Genomic DNA, 16713 nt, shown 5'->3' with positions numbered 1-16713 from the left:
CTTGCATATCTAATCTTCAAGCACCATGATGTCACCCTTCCTTCTTCAGCTTTTGAGCTTGCCAATAACTTTTACACACATTCAATGAGAAACAAACATAATATCGCATACAACTTGGGCCCAGAAAGAGATTGAAAGAAACAACAACTCCCAAAACAATGGACTGGGATTCAGCGTGTGATCTAGCCAGACGCTCAAAAACGATTAATAGGAAAGACAAGGTATGAGAGCGAACAAAGTTGGAGAAACAGGTTCAAGGAAATACGTTGGTAAAAAGAGAGTGTGTGGTTGGGCAGCTTAGCTGTCCCAGATGGCACCATAAGCTGGCACGCCGCGCGTCTCCAGGCCGTACACGACCTTTTTAGTGATCTTCTCGTTGGCTATTATTATCACGGCTTCGGCATCAAAGCTCTTGGCTAGGTTATAGCCCATTCGCACAAGGTCTGGTCGGCCTTGAGTCTTCGTATTCCAGATCACCGCGTCCGGAATAGCGTCTCGGACCTGGCCAACAAGCTCTTTGCCGAACGACTCTTCTGGTCGTGATGTAGACCAAATCAGCTGTGTAGGACATGTCTGATGGACAATGTGGCCTAGTAGCGGTCCGATCCCGGATCCTGTAGCGACAACGACGATTCTGTTGAAGAGAGTTGCGATACGCATCACACCACATGCTGGCACACCACGTACCCAGATGGAACTGGGAGGGTTTTGGATACAAGAACGAGTCCAGTCGCCGGCATTGGAGACAACCAACGAGTAACCCTTAGCATGCTGATTAGCCTGCGGATTGGGGATGGTTGCAAAAGAGTGCCATTCGATTAAGGGTCGTCGTGATAAGCGGGTGAAAGTACCATTCACGGGAACGGTATAGTCGAAATGCAGGCGGACTGCATGGTCAGAAAGCACCTCGGCCTCGACTGGAACCTTGCGCAGGAAAAACCATGAAGAGGCGATGCTGAGTGTGGCCACCACCAAGAGCCAGAAGTCTGGAGTCTTAACGGCGGCGATCCCTAAGCCTTGGTGTTGAGGCCGGGAGTCGTTGATCGCCAGAATTGTCCGAGCCCAAAATAGACCCAATGATGTCCAACCGGCAAAACGATGGAAACGCTCAAAGAAGTTGTGGTATTGCTTCCGGAAAGAGGGCCATGCAGTAGCCACCATGGAGCATAGCAGCCCGCATAGAACCCACGATACGACCTGTGTCGCCAAGGACCCAATCGCGTGACCCTCGCAGAAACCTGCATTGCAGAGTGTTCCACGTACCGTCGAGATAACTAGCCATGCCGTGGCACAGACTCCCGCGCCGGAGTGCACACCACCCAGGTGATATATCTTGGCACAGCGTTTCCTGATCCCGAGCGGCAAGTGCTTTGGAACTGAGCAGAAGATGGTATACAGAATGTTGATCACCGTATCTTGTCGCACAAGTACTGCGATTGCAAGGTTGATGGCAATGAAGATACCCAGCCATTCTGACTTAAGCTGCAGAGCGATCAGGCAGATTAAGGCCGCCAAGTTTAGTAGTCCTATGAGACTGAACAGGGTGCGATAGGCGATGAAGATCCTATGTCTTAGACCTCTGAGGGGTCGTGCCAACGTCTTATCAGGCAAACCACGCTCCAGATCAATTTTCTCAGTCAGAGTCGACAGAGAGGACATGGACGATTGGGACTTGAGTTCGACGTGGTTGTCCTGGACTTCTTCTTTCTCGTATGGTTGCGTTGCAACATTCTGCTTCGCCAAGGCCAGTGCCTTGAGTTTTCCCTTGTCGACTTTGCCATTTGGTGTTGAGGGTAACTCATCGAGGAGGTGGAGGTGTGTAGGAACGGCATAGTAGGGCTGGTGTTGCTGTACATGCTTAATGGTGGTGGTTGCATCGCATCGGCGCGGGGTGGTAAACCCATGTATCTCTCCGTCGATCAGCAGCGCTGCCGCCCGAGACACACCTGGGGCCGAAGCTAGGGATGCTGAGATGCCGTCTAGCTCCACGCGGAAACCCTGAAATAAGGTCAGATCATGGCGAATGCACCAAGGGACTTTTGATGTACCTTTACTTTGACTTGATCGTCGACTCGGCCGAGAATCTCGACTGAACCATCAGTTCTCCAACGGCAAAGGTCGCCAGTGTTGTATATCGTTGATCTGGACTGTCAGCTTTGGCACAATCTAACCAAGCGAGGTATCTTACCCGTCATTGGCAAATGGATCTGGCCTGTATCTCTCCGCCGTCTTTTCCTCAAGGCCGATATAGCCTCTAGAGACTCCACGGCCGCCTGCCCACATCACTCCTGTGGCACCCATAGGGACAGGTTCGCCTAGACGGTTGAGGATATATACTATGTTATTCGGAGTCGGTCGACCGATTGATAATTCTTGTCCAACGACATGGCGATGCATAGTATTTACGATCGTTGTTTCTGTAGGGCCGCAGCAGTTCCAATATGTGCCGTGACTTGCCCACAAATCGGCGAGACTACGCTGGTCAGTGACTGTTGGAAACCATGCTCAGCTGAGTACTTACCCTGTTGTAGTTGGTTCGCCGGCTGTGGCCACTGTTTTTATCCTGGGATATTGTGTAGGATGGTATTTGGAGAGGATTGTTGGTGTGCAGATGAGAACATCAATCTGTTTCCGTGTAAGTCGGAGCCTGACAATCGAGTGATGTGGCCGTCACGAACCTGTTGGAGAGTTGGTTCCCAATTGGAACCTCGGAGAACGAGTGTTCCTCCATTGCATAGGCAGACCAAGACCTCCCATGCCGCTGAGTTGGGTCAGAATTGGAAACATCGTGGATACGAGAAACTCACCCATGTCGAAACTTATGTTGAGGACCGAGCCAACGCAAGTGCCAGTTTGCACCCCCAGGTTTCCCGGGGCCAGGCACACAAGATTGGCAACATTTCTGTGTATGATGTCGACGCCCTTTGGCTCTCCTGTTGTTCCTATTTCCTTGTGAGAAGTCTACTCTGAGACATTGAGCTCTGTCTTGACTTACCTGATGTATATATCACGTAACAGCCGGAATCTGGAGTTGCGAGATCGACATGAACGTCTTCTTCGACAGGCCTCGCTTTTATTTCGTCAATAACAACCACAGTCTGGTTGGGATGTTGGGAGGTGATGCGGTGCTTTGTTGAAGACAGACAAAGGACGACACCACCGCCGGCCTGCTCAAGAACTCGACGAATAGTCTTATCAGGAACGACACCTCCATCAAGAGGAACATATTGAGCTCCGCATGAAAGGATTGCCCATATGCCAATGATCATGTCCAGTCCTCTTTTAGCAACAAGGGGTACCCGCGAGTCAGGACAGACACCTCGAGCAATGAGCTCTGCAGCCAACTCTTGGGCTTGTTTTGCAAGTTGCCCATAAGTAAGCTCTTTTAGTGACCCTGAGAGATCACGGAGGGCTATGGTATCTGGAGAAGCTCTTGCATGGTGATAGAATGCTGAAGTGACTGTTGGGAATGGAGGCTCGACACAGTCCCCTTGGCCAAGTTGAAGAGCTGACTCGTGCAGGGAATGTCCCTGTAGCGGGCTGACGACGGTCATTGTGAAGAGGGCACCTCAAAGAGTGAAATAAGGTAAGAAAGAGACAATGGGGATTGTTGATGTCTGTTGTTGACCGTTGAGTTTGACCCTGAGATAACAACGGACGGGCTTATATATTTTCAACGGCGTGGCAAAGGTGGCACCCGCCCTGGAAAGGATGTTTCATCTTTGTCTTCTGAGATGCACATACTCATCACTATCGGTCTTTGATCAATCAATCGTCCCTTGACATGTCCCCATGGGGGGTTTGACGTCGTCGTGAGATATGGAGGTTGCCCTGATTTCCACAGCAACTTGGGATCGAACTCACGCCCCCGGAGGGGACGGCGGACCCAGATTGTCATGATTGCTTCTGCATTCCTCTCACACCCGCCCGGGGGTCTTAGTTATACGGAGCCGGCCCCGGGGTACGGAAGAATGTGGGACGGGGCAGCCCGGTCAAGAGAGGAATGTGACGGGCGATGAGACATGTGGACACCAAGGGGGTATCCGGACAAGGGCCCGCAATACAGGTACCGATAAATAGCTTTTCACATTGATGAACCGACTTCTGGGGTATTCCTTCAATACTACCTTGCCTGATTCCGATGGGCTGGATCCTAGTCGGGGTACTCGACCACACCCTGGAAACCGGAACCTGCCAGTCAATCTTAAGAGGTAGTGAACCCTTGTCCAGGGCTAACGATTATGACTGACATGTCTTGGAGATCCATTCCCGCCCTGCAATTCGGGGTGTGTGAAGATACCGTGAAGATATACGTAGGCTGTGGCTTTTTGGTGGTACCAAGAGTGTCTTTGATGATTATGCTGCCAGCTCGGAGTTGATGGCGCGTCCTTTTGGCATAAAAGATACTCAACTAAGCAGGGTTGAAGACCTGTCTGTCACTTCCTGACACTATCAATCTACTCAAAGCTCTACTTTCCTTTTGATCATCTCTTCTTCCAACGTCATCAATCATCATGTCAGATGCCAGTCTCATCATTGTTGACTCTCCCGCGCACGCACCAGGGGTGTCAGTGATCACACTCAACCGCCCAGAGAAGCGCAATGCCGTCTCAAAAGCCATGATCATTGAGTTCCTTGGAGCTCTCTCAAGAGCCTCGGCTGACTCAAACACCAAAGTCATTGTCATAACTGGATACGGCTCTTGCTTCTCGGGTGAGTTAAGTTCCAAACCACGTTTTCTCGGCAGTTTATTAACTTGCTCGACAGCTGGTGCGGATATCAAGGAGATATCGACGATGGATGCTGAAGCCGCCAGATCTTGTCGTTACCTGGAAGATCTGTGCCATGGCATGGCTGCTGTGAGAAAGCCTATTCTAGCAGCAGTAGATGGGCCTGCAGTATGGTCCCTTCCACGATTTGTGATATACCTGTGACTGACAACTCGTGATAGCTTGGGGGTGGTTTTGAGCTTGCCATGATGGTGAGACTACCACACAATGAACAATAGCCAGCAACTAACATGCATCAGTGTGACTTGATCTATGCATCGCCACGCGCCAAGTTTGTGCTCCCGAGGTGAATCTCGGTCTCATTCCCGGGCGGAGGCACTCGAACGGCTCCACGTCTGCCTTGGGCAAATTCAGAGTAAGCTTCATGATACACGTGCTCGAGATGAGGCGCCGAGACTGGCTTTGTTTGTTGACTAACTCAACCTAGGCCATGAAAGCCATCCTGCTTGGAACGCCGATCTCGAGTGAAGAAGCATTGTCTTGTGGGCTGGTCTGCGACATGTTTAAGGATGGGCAAGTATTGGACAAGACTATCGAAGCTGCCGCGCAGCTCGCAGCTCGAGGTGGTGTTGCCGTTCAATTGGCCAAGAAAGCTATATGCCGAGGTTTGTTGACATACTTTGTCTCATATTGCGGTCTGGAGCTAATGGTCTGTAGCTGATGATTCGTGCCGTGATGACGCATTTGAGAGGAGCTTGTATTACTTTGCTTTTGGAACAGAGGAAAAAGCAACAAGGGTTGAAGCCTTTCTACGACGGTAACTTGTTGACCCGAAGTATAGTTTCAGTAGATGCTTTTGTCTGGCATCACTAGCAAAGTCCTGGTCATCATGGTTCTGGTGGAGCAATATCGGGTTGCTTGAGCTCCTGCATACCAACGAATAGATGTCACTTGTTCCCTTCTGTAGCATTGATGGTGGAATTATATGATCTATATATTACTTGCATACCTTTCCCTTGCCGCTTACTGGCTCGCCCTATCGGAAGCTCCCCTGGGTCGTCAGTGGTCAGTGGAGTGAGACAAGAGCTTGATTTTCGGCGACGGACCGTGATCCCGCCAGAGTAGCTGTGCATATCTACTGTGCTCATGCCAAGCTTGCAGTTTGAGGAGAAACTATGTGAAAGCGATTATCGGGCAATACTGCGCTGAGATTATCAGTAAAGGGGATCTGAAGACAGTTGGGGAGGCGTTCTGAGACCCGTCGCTTTTCGGCCTCTGTTTGCCACGCGCCAGGGCTTGACGAACTGGCGTTTAGGAATGGGAAGATCTTGTCTCTGTTTTAAATGCTGTCTTTCTGGAAACATGAGATGAGCGAGAGATGGAACGTTGTTGTTCCGTGGAGAGAACTCTTGCATGTGTCTGCCAGCAACTTGAGCGATCCAAGAGTCTACAAGACTCATGACTATCTCTGCAGTGACTATGTCAGTGACCAAGTTTCACAGGAATTCTCAAGTTGTCATGGGTTAATCGTCATTTGATCGTCGATCAGAGAACTATCTCATACGACGATATGTGATAGCTGGTCACTGGGATGCCTCTTTGCTTTTGGGATGTCGTGAGTATCGGCATGTCAACTTTTCATCAGTGTCAATATCACTAGTCTTGGTGATAGCCTTCAACTTCAGCTTGACATGGGCATGAGCATGCCTGAGAGGGTATTAGCAAGGCTTAGCAGTGGATGGGCCGGCGCCAAAAGGGTTGAGTGGCTTCTTTTCTCAAACCTCGCCTCAATTCTTTCCAAGGCTTTACGTTTATCTTGGCCCGAAACATTCGTACTCTCACGAGTGTAGGAGGTTCCGTTTTCACTCAGAGTACAGTACAGTAGAAGAAACATGAGGCTAGATAGTTCTCGTCGGCAAAAGGGAGGGATCCACAGAGTAGTCTCAGTTGACGACCTGAATGTCGGGATATACCCCCTTGATCAGTTGTCATTATGATACTTAGTCCGTGTCTCAGCTATCACTCAGCCAGTTCCGTGGATACGGATTTCATTATATGGTGGTACTAGGCAGATGAGCAGGTGGACAAGGGCGAGAGATCTGCACAGACACAGAGAGAGGAGACATGCCGAGTGTTCGGCCGAGGATAACCCCTGTAGAATACCTGTAGAGGAAAACAAGTGAGATGTATCGTGTCAGTTGAAGTGAGTAATTGATTCAACGAGTGCAGGATCTGAGACTCGTGCAAGATTTACTACTAGGATGTGTTGTTGACCTTGATCGATGCTGTGTGTCCAGCAGGAAAAAGCAATTGTGGTGCAAGGGGGCTCATCCTAGTCTACCAGTCAAAGAAGCTCGAGACATTGCTCACTTTCTCAGCTCAGCCAGAGACTGACTCAGTCTTGATTCGTCATTCATAACTTTTTATGCATTCAAGAGCATCTGCCTTGTTTTTGTCAAGTATCGAGTTGGTCACTGTCATCTCACATACCAACAATTACCCTGTAGGAAGACCACCTCGAACTTGCTTCAGATTAACACACAGACTGTCGCGCTCAATCTTGTTAATATAGTCTTTGACTACCTCTGTACCCTTAGTAGACCCTGCGAGAGATAGTTGTTAGCCTTCCAATTCCTTCTCCAACAGCGCCACGACTCCAGCGTATACATCCTGTGATAGATCTTGATCCTCTAGTCCTACTCCTCGGCCGTGAAACTCTCCATCAATACACCTGGACACTGCACTCCCGTAATTTGGTCCTATGAAGCTCGTCACTTGATCGACCAATCGCTTCGCAGTCCTGTAGTCTGTAAAGAATTGAGAGCCAGTGCTTGACTTATCTCTTGCACTTCGCAGCAGCTCAAGTGATTTACCAAAAGCTAATTCGATCAAAAGCACACCCAGATAAAACAACGCCTGGTTCCTCATGGAGCGCAACTCAGCGTTTTCTTCAATGCAAGAACCGGTTTTGTTTGGCAGAGTCTGCATGACAAAAAAACGATCGCAAATGGGGTCATCATCGCTTTGGATCAAGTAGATATCTTGGCTGCGGATGACTTTCGGCATCCATGGACTTCCATGAAGTTGAAGAAGATTAGAAGATATGACCACGGCTAGTTTAAGTCTGTCTTGTTCCGAGAGAATCATGTGTTGACGGTTCTGGCCGAGAACTCCGTTCAACGATGTTATAGTTCTACCACACTGCGCTCGGTATTTGCTGAGAATAACTGAGGATACATGGTATGCATACGTTTCTGGGGTTGACACATCGAATATCATACCATAGGATGTTTCGGTACCAGGTTCAAGGGGCCGTGTGATACTATTACAGAGATCCACGGTTCTAGTAGATCGTTGCGGATGGTTGACCACTGACTTGAGCTCGACAGAGTTGGCCTGGAGCTTGGCCGAGCCATCCATAGGCGAAGAAAATGATCGGCTGTAGATTGGACTGCTATTTTCCCTAAAAGCCTTCAGGCGATCCTTTTGCTTTGGCTGAATAGTAATAGTCAAGGCTTCTGGGCGGGACATCAGGCTCGGTTTCGCAAGCACGTCTGACCACATCGTATCCCGACTCGAGATAATGTCAGGCTTTGTAGAAGGCCCTTGGTATGAGAGAGCAAGGTGAAATCCGATGTGTTTGGCGGCCTCGTCCCCTGTATCACCAGGGACCATGTCTGGGGATCGTCTCTCGAGTTGTAAACAGATTTGGTGCCCGCAAGTGCAATGGAAGCTGGCTCGTAATGCACAGGAGAGTTCGCATGCCAAATTGCGTACGAAACATAGAAATTTCCCTTGCAAACGTCTGTTCCTGGTTGGTTCCAGTTGTATGCTCCTATCCACGAGTTGCTCGAGGACCAAAACCCCTTCATTGATCCGAGATAACAAGTCGTCAAGGAACGAGTGTCTGAGCGATCTTCTGATGTTGGACTCATCTTGGATCTGGAGACTAATACGGTTTATAGCTTCGTTCATGGCAGCATTGATCTCTTTCAGCGTCTGATTGAAGAGATCAAAGCCTTTCCACAATCGCCTTTGAAGTTTGGCTTTAAGTTCTGGGTCATCGTTGAACATGCGACCAGGGTCTTGGATCATCTCCTCCATTCGCGAGTGAGGCACAAGATCGACGAGAACTTTCTCACACACATCTCCAAGCCTCACGCGTTCGTTCTCGAGTTTGTTGACCAGCCTCTCCAGTTCATTCTCGTACCTGCGGCTCCGTTGGAGCATCGCTATTCCTTGGCTCCCTGACTTGAGTGCTTCAATGGCAACTGGTATTGCCCCCAGGATAAGGCCAGCTATTTCAAGCCCAGACATGATTCTGATGGCTCCGGGAGCGTTCGATGTGTTGGTTAATTGTATATTTTGACGAGAACTGTAGAGGCTAGGGATGGTTGTTTGGGTATGAACGAGTTGGGTACAAATGAGGGGTCGAGAGTCCAATAGTAATGTGCATACATATTGGGAAGTGGTATATTTGCACATTGGAGGACTCGAACTCAAGTACTTTCTATCTGTCAGCATGGAGTCATGTCTCTACAACAACAATAGATCTATGGCGATACTCCCCCAAAATGTCTCACAATATTGATCAACTCGCAAAAGACTGCGGTAAATGTTTTGAACGCCTAGAAGAACAACTGGGATACTCGACTATCGCTTCTATTAGCAAATATAATAAATATGTCGGATTCAAGAACTTGCAGAGTCGATTCACTCGATGGAAGAGAAATGCTGGAGCAGATTCACTTCAACAAGATTTACATAATAACACACGTATCAGGTCTCAAGTTATTCGGCTCTTGAGCCATATTCGGAGACTACTTGAAGATGCCCTCGCAATCACCGTCGGATCCCAGGTACCCTGGGATCAGATTGAAGAAGAAGAAGAGGAGGACTCTCAGTCAGAAGAAGAGGGGCAATCATGGGAAATTTCTCCAGAAACGGAGATTGAACAGATTCTGGCGCATATAGCCGATTCTATCGACGATCTCTCATATCTTGGTGCGGCATTGAGAGACACATTAACGAATGACCGGAATACGGATGAGACATCCCGATTTGAGCCCTTCGATGTTCAGTACGTTCTCTCGAAGTACCCTGTGACGGATAAGGTCATAGCAGAGCGTCTTGGGAACGCCATCTCAGCCAGGCGACAACGTTTTCAGAATCAACAATCGACAGAGCAGAGCAGTCACCATTCAAAAGGCTCACTGGCAGATGAGCCAACATTGGAGGCGCTCATCAGTCAGCTTGATCTAGAAGACTTGACCTACTGGGGAACTGAGCGTAAGGGACTCTTGGATGAGAATTCTTCTGAAACCTCATCCGTAGCCTCTGAAGATTTACAAGCTCCCAGAATTCCTCCCTTGCCACAGAGAGCCACTGATGAGAGGCCGATTAGATGCCCCTGTTGTCAACAGATGATAAGGGTATTGTCAACGAAAGACTGGAAGTAAGTGACTATGAATGCATCAAATGAACGGGAACTGACCGTTTCAAGAAAACATGTTTATAGAGATCTGCGCCCATACATCTGCTTGGAGCACGACTGTTCCGCGCCTCATCATCGCTATGCTCGCCAAAAGGATTGGATACACCACGTTCTCGAGGAACATTGGAGAATCTATGCTTATCCTTTCGGATGTAACCTGGGATTCACCTCAAGAAATGGATGCAGAGATCATCTCTCGCAAAAGCACGTCGATCAAAGGCACCTTTCTGAGATTGAGGATTTAGTACAGCTCAGTACCGTGGGCAAGACAGAGATTCCTGATAAGACAACATGTCCTCTGTGTAAGAAGCTTTTACAGAACATAGAAACATATCGAAACCACATTGGCCAACATCAGAAGCAGCTCGCACTCCTTGCCATTTCCCTCGATCCTACCATGGCAGAAGAAGCGTCGTTACAGCCCAGTGCAGAAACCGAAATAGATGAGCATTACATCGCATCCCAAGACACTGAAACCTCTGAGAACGAGGGCCCTGTTTCAACGGACAAAGGCAAGAAAGTGGCCTCGACACTAGATGATTCGGGGCTGGGCGAACAGTCAGACACATCCAAAAGCAAATCCGAGTCCTTTCCAGGAGGAAGGGAGGATCGCTGGGGAGGGCGAAGAAAGTCGGAAGGGAAAAGCTTCCCAGACAGCAGCAGCAGTAACCCAGGACGCTCAAGACGCGGATTGAGCTGCTGGCAGTGCTGTAACTGTGACTGTGGATGGATGCGCTTAGATATCAATCCAAGTTGTCCTCTCTGCGGAGTACCGCGGTGCGGTAGCTGCATCTATTGCTAGTTTCTGTACTTAGTATAAGAAAGGGAACTCAGGGGCCACTACGGAAACAACAAGACCAAACAAACGTCGTCCGATAACTTCTTCCAGTTCTGGAATATCAAATTACTCCACACAACAAAGTTATACTTTCAACTTCTTCATCGCCGAGACCAGGGTATCTGCCGACCTCCTCGCCATATCAGACTTCTTTCCTAATATCCACAAACCCTTTACACAATCTTGTGCACGACGCATACTCTCCTGAAAATCATGACCAGTGTTCGCCGGAGTTGTCAGCCCAAACTCCAAGAAATCGTTTGCTTCATGTATTAATATCATAGCTGCCTTGGCAAACGCCCTGATGAGGATGATAGTCCAAGGCTCTGTAAGAATAGTTGCTTCGTTTACTGCATGGTGGAAATGTGACATCTGAGGTGCCGTCATGTTTGGTAGGTTGTGACTTGGCGTTGATACTTTTGCCAGATCGGATAGTTCTCGTGCACTCGCTTCACGTATTCTTGTGACCATCTTGCTGGCTAATCTGCTCTGAGACGCCGTTGTTTCTCCTAGCTCGTTCTCATCGACATACTCGATCAGATCGGCGAGCATGAGAGCACCGAGGTTCCAATGTGCTGAGATACAGACAAACCAGCTCTGAAGACGGGCTGGCACTGATTCGTAGTCGTGAAGGAGCTCCTTGAAGAACGCACCATGTGTCATATTCCAATATCGATATAGCGAGGTTGTGTTTTTGATTGTTTCTTCAACTTTCTCACCTCGACCACCTCTTCTTAGAATATTTTGCAGATAAGAGACGTGCCGGAAGAGGAGGACCTTGACGGGTGCTGATTTAGTGACGGCTTCAGCTGCTGATTCATAAGAGCAAGGCCAGTGCACAGTATGGTACATGTGAGGCTGCTCCAGATTGTCTTGGATAAATAGAGGTACGTTCCACCGTCCGTTTGTCGTCGAGTCAAGATCTTCGTCTGCATCGTCATGCTGACTATCTGCATCAGCAACAACAACTGGACGCTCACTCATAGACGACGAAACAGTATCAAGCATAACTGCAAGCCAGTATAACAGCCCAACAGTGCCACGATCTTCAGGATTCATCATGGATAGTAAATCGTTGTTCTTAGGACTGGTGAGAGGCCCAGTGACTCCACGGCGGCCTGAATCGAAACGGAATTTGAGAGCATGCATCTTTCGTGCGGCTCTCTCCATGAAGACCGGAAGGCCATCTCGTGATATGATTTCCCCAAGCTCGGCGTTCAAAGCCTTCAGATCAACCTTTGGAGAAGCACTGATCAATGTGCTGGGGTTCTTCGGGGCCATCGACTCATCATCGCGGGTCCATGGCTTTTGCGTGAGACCAAATATTAGCTCTGCCGTTGCTACACGATATGATTCGACGTCTGAAACTTCTTGTAGGGCTCTTTTTGCTTGCTCCCAAATATTCCGCTGAATGTTTCGGTCAAACTCCTCATTGATGTCGTTGAGAATATCCTCTGGCCTTTCATCCTCGTCAGAATAGCGCTGTTGTTGGCGTCGACTGCCTTGAGCCCATTGCGTTGCAAATGCCATGATTGCGAGATGGAATGCCTTGGCGGCGCCTTGGTCTTCAGCCCGAGTTAGCCGAGTGAGTTTGGCTGTCTGGATTGCATGGTCGAGGTTGATAGTGCGGCGATAGATACGATTTGACCACGATGATCCCCATTCTGTAGGGGCGTAATTCCCCGAGGTGACATAACCTGGAGCTCTGTAGGGGCATGTGACTTCTGTGAGCCAACATGAAAGATTATGTTCGAGAACATCATGGTAAATTTGAAGGAGATTTGTAGAAATGAACTGGTTGTTGGTTCTCGTCATCATTGTCTGGTCAACTGAGAATGGCGATAACGAGTTCATACGACGATCAGTCCAGATTGGCGATGTGCGCCGACGCTTTAACCTGGTCGCGTCATCTTCGCTGGCCGTGTCCTCTCCAACTGACGGCGTAGATAAGTGACTGTAGGATCGTGATGAGTTTGATGGGGGAGTAGATGACCAAGCGTTGAGTTGTGACTGGATTGAGAGACGCGAGTCATTCGGTTGCGAATAAGCCGATTGCGGGTAACTGGGCGAGAACTGACCAGCTATGGTGTTATAATTATTAAGAGCTGGTGTATTATTATGAGTGAGAGGTGTTTGAAATGATGTGCCGCTGATTGAGCTTGAGGCCGGTTGTTGAGCTGCTCTTTGAAGGTTGGATAAACGTGAGTCTTGAGTGAGACGATTGGGGTGATGAGACAGAGGCCGCGATGCGTCATTGACGCGCGAACCCGCAGATATCGGATCTTGTTTCTCAAAAGCTGGTGTTGCTTGGTGTGATGTATGAGCCGCTTCACTTCTTTGCCTCTTGACCGGAACATTTGGCCCATGGCCTGAAGCATCTAATGAAGTCGCCGCTTGTATTTGCGACCAAGCCCAATTCATAGTACACGTCTTCCTCGTCTTTGTGCAGTAAGAACAAGGCTCATGGCCAGTCCCAGAGGCTACCTCAATTAACTACAATTAGCCATGGTCATCAAAGGCCGGTTGACTTACTGAGCCGCTCTCCAACTGTCATGGAACTGGTGCTGCATCTTGAAGATGCAGGGCCAAGAAGAGGTGGTGCATCGCAAGCTCGCTTTGACCTTCGGCATTGGTCACAGGCGTAATGACTTCGCTTCATATTCCCATCTGACTCCACTGCGAGCGTTAAGAGGTCCCTTGGTCTGAGCCTTGTTTGGCGGCGATGATTGTGAGTTTATTATGAGATGGCTGTTCATGTCACCTACTGGAATAGTGGAGTGACAAAAAGTTAGACGACGCATCGTGGTAGCGAACTCGCCGGACAGGAGGAGCTGTCTAAAAATCCAAGCTTGGACTCTGGTACTCCACTAACATCTGACATCCGTTTCCCCGGTGAGAGGTAATATTATATATTAAAAAACTAATTACTTTTAAGAACTAGCTTTTTATTAAACAGCTAATTAAAGTAATTATTAATTTAAATTACTACTTTTTTAATAATATTACTTTATTTATAATTCTTAAATATAAAGTTAATTAATTATATACCTTTATTTATATATTTAATTAATAGAGATTAATTTAACTTTTACTAACTAATTTATATAAAAGTTAATTTAATTCCTTTAAACCTTTAATTTAACCCTATTATTACTTTATATTTTTCTAGTTTAACTTACTGCTTCTTTATTAATATTACTTTATTTATAGCTTTTAGATATAAGGTTAACTAGTTATATACTTAAATATATATATTTAATTAATAAAGGTTAATTTTACTTTTATTAACTAACTTATATAAAAGTTAACTTAATTCCTTTAAACCTTTAGTCTTAAAACCCTATTATTACTTTATATATATTTAACTCTATATATAAATATACTATCCTTATATTAAAAGTAATGCCCTCTTTACTATAATAACCCTTTTAGCTATATTAAAAAGCCACTTTATATATATATTTAAGTTTAGGCCTATAAAGGCAGTAAAGAAGGCTATTTAATTTAACTAAAAGAGATAACTTTCCTTTAGGTCTTTTTTTAGCTTTTTTAAATTTAATACCTTATAATAGATTTAATTTAAATTAATTATATTAAAATAAGGCTAATAAATTATATAATTAATTAACTTAATTAATATATAATTAAAGATTACTATTTTAATTAAATTAAATTAATACCTTAATAAAAAGTTCTTCTTAATAGTAATTACTATTATATAAATTTCTTTTAATTCTTTTTTATTAGCTTTTTATAAGGCAGGCCTAATAGCTATATTAAGGTTATAGCTAGTTATATAGTAGGCCTAATTATATAGCTAAAGGCTATTTTATAGTATTATATTAATAGCTATAATTAATATTAGTAGCTATAATTAATAATTAAATTAAGGAATATACTTTAAAAGTATAATAAACTTAGCTTAATATTCTCTATTAATACTAACTTTTATTAAGGTTAAAGAGGTTAATTTAAGATATTTTAGTCTTTTAGCTAAAGTAAAGAAAGAAGGCTAATATAGCTATTAAGGGGCAGTATTAATAGTACTTAAACAAGGCAGTAATTATACTATTAAGGCAAATAAACCTTATATAATTTTAACCTTAAGGATATAGGCCTACTATAGGGACTTTATTATTTAAGCCTTAATATAGAAAGTTAATAGCTTAATGGCTTTATTAGGCTAGTAATAAGGAAAAAAAAAATAAAAAATAAAGGCCTTATTATTTAAGCCTTTAAGTATAAAATTAAAAGCTTAATAGCTTTATTAGGCTATTAATAAAAAAAAGAAAAAAAGAATAATATACTTTACTGCCTAAACCTTAACTTTAATACTATTTAAAGGAAATATTAAATTAAAATACTATTTTTAATAATTAAATAGTAATATTTTAATCTCTTAAAATTAATAATAAGTCTTTAAATTATTAACTTAAAATATAAATATAGCTATTAAATTATAAGTATTATTAATTATATAACTATAATCCTTATTAATTTATAAATAGGTATTTTATAAGTAATATTTAAAGCTTATATATAATAAAATTACCTAAAAACTTTTATTAAAGTTAATTATATAAAATAAACTTTAGTTTAAATTATTACTTCTTTATTATTATTATTTTTATCTATTTTTAAATATAAAGTTAATTAGTTATATACCTTAATATATATATTTAATTAATAGGTTTAATTATTATTAACTATAGGTTAATTTAGCTTTAATTAACTACCTTATATAAATAGAATTAACTTAATTTCTTTAAACCTTTAGTTTAACCTTACTATTACCCTATATTTATTTAACTCTATATACTGTCTTTTTACTCTTATAGTTTTAAACTATAACTAGCTTATTATATTAAAAGTAGTACCCCTTTTACTATAATAACCCTTTTATTTATATTAAAAAGCTACTTTTTATATATATTAAAGCCTATAAAGGCAGTAAGGAAGGCTATTTAATTTAATTAAAAGAAATAACCTTTCTTTAAGTTTTTCTTTAAGTCTTTTAGATTTAATAGCTTATAGTAAATCTAATTTAAATTAATTATATTAAAATAAAGCTATTAAATTATATAATTAATTAACTTAATTAATATATATTTAAAGATTATTATTTTAATTAAATTAAATTAATATTTTAATAAAAAATTCTTTTTAATAGTAATTATTATTATATAAATCTCTTTTAATTTATATTTACTAGCTATATTTAAAGTAGGCCTAATAGCTATATTAAGGTTATAGCTAATTATATAGTAATTATAATTATATAATTATAGGCTATTTTATATAGTAAGTATTATATTAATAGCTATAATTAATATTAATAACTACTATTAATAAAGATAAAGTTAGGTTAAGAAATATACTTTATAATAGATCTAGCCTAATATTTTTTTAAAATAAAGGAAAAAGGCTAAAATAGCTATTAAAAGGCAGTATTAATATTATTTAATTAAGGCAGTAATTATATTATTAAAGTAAATAGACTTTAAATAATTTTAACCTTAAAGATATAGGCCTACTATAAAGGCCTTATCTCTAGTTTAACCTATTACTTCTTTATTAATATTACTTTATTTACTTTTAGATATAAGGTTAATTAATTATATATTTAAGTATATATATTTAATTAATAAACT

At 43.7% G+C, this 16713-nt stretch overlaps 5 protein-coding genes; 2 read left to right on the top strand and 3 right to left on the bottom strand.

Annotated features, from left to right (window-relative positions):
- Window positions 1-297: 297 nt before the first annotated feature.
- On the bottom strand, window positions 298-3554 carry FFUJ_02440 (related to non-ribosomal peptide synthetase; the record flags this gene model as incomplete). XM_023574170.1 has 7 exons in its annotated part: window positions 298-1998; window positions 2049-2142; window positions 2189-2473; window positions 2522-2625; window positions 2679-2761; window positions 2808-2942; window positions 2996-3554. 7 exons carry the CDS (start codon window positions 3552-3554, stop codon window positions 298-300), a joined length of 2961 nt encoding a protein of 986 aa, XP_023427577.1.
- Window positions 3555-4514: 960 nt separating this feature from the next.
- Window positions 4515-5451, top strand: FFUJ_02439 (uncharacterized protein; the record flags this gene model as incomplete). XM_023574169.1 has 2 exons in its annotated part: window positions 4515-4859; window positions 5218-5451. The coding sequence occupies 2 exons, from the start codon at window positions 4515-4517 to the stop codon at window positions 5449-5451; spliced, it is 579 nt and encodes a 192-aa protein (XP_023427576.1).
- A 1898-nt stretch (window positions 5452-7349) lies between these two features.
- On the bottom strand, window positions 7350-9047 carry FFUJ_02438 (uncharacterized protein; the record flags this gene model as incomplete). The annotated part of the gene is made up of 1 exon (XM_023574168.1): window positions 7350-9047. The coding sequence occupies one exon, from the start codon at window positions 9045-9047 to the stop codon at window positions 7350-7352; it is 1698 nt and encodes a 565-aa protein (XP_023427575.1).
- Window positions 9048-9304: 257 nt separating this feature from the next.
- Window positions 9305-11026, top strand: FFUJ_02437 (uncharacterized protein; the record flags this gene model as incomplete). XM_023574167.1 has 2 exons in its annotated part: window positions 9305-10185; window positions 10234-11026. The coding sequence occupies 2 exons, from the start codon at window positions 9305-9307 to the stop codon at window positions 11024-11026; spliced, it is 1674 nt and encodes a 557-aa protein (XP_023427574.1).
- A 120-nt stretch (window positions 11027-11146) lies between these two features.
- Window positions 11147-13863, bottom strand: FFUJ_02436 (related to regulatory protein alcR; the record flags this gene model as incomplete). XM_023574166.1 has 3 exons in its annotated part: window positions 11147-13542; window positions 13595-13738; window positions 13857-13863. 3 exons carry the CDS (start codon window positions 13861-13863, stop codon window positions 11147-11149), a joined length of 2547 nt encoding a protein of 848 aa, XP_023428771.1.
- Window positions 13864-16713: the final 2850 nt, after the last annotated feature.

The sequence above is a fragment of the Fusarium fujikuroi genome, chromosome FFUJ_chr03, assembly GCF_900079805.1.
Source record: "Fusarium fujikuroi IMI 58289 draft genome, chromosome FFUJ_chr03".
NCBI classification, from domain to species: Eukaryota; Fungi; Ascomycota; class Sordariomycetes; order Hypocreales; family Nectriaceae; genus Fusarium; species Fusarium fujikuroi.
This window is presented reverse-complemented; position numbering and strand designations above follow the sequence as displayed.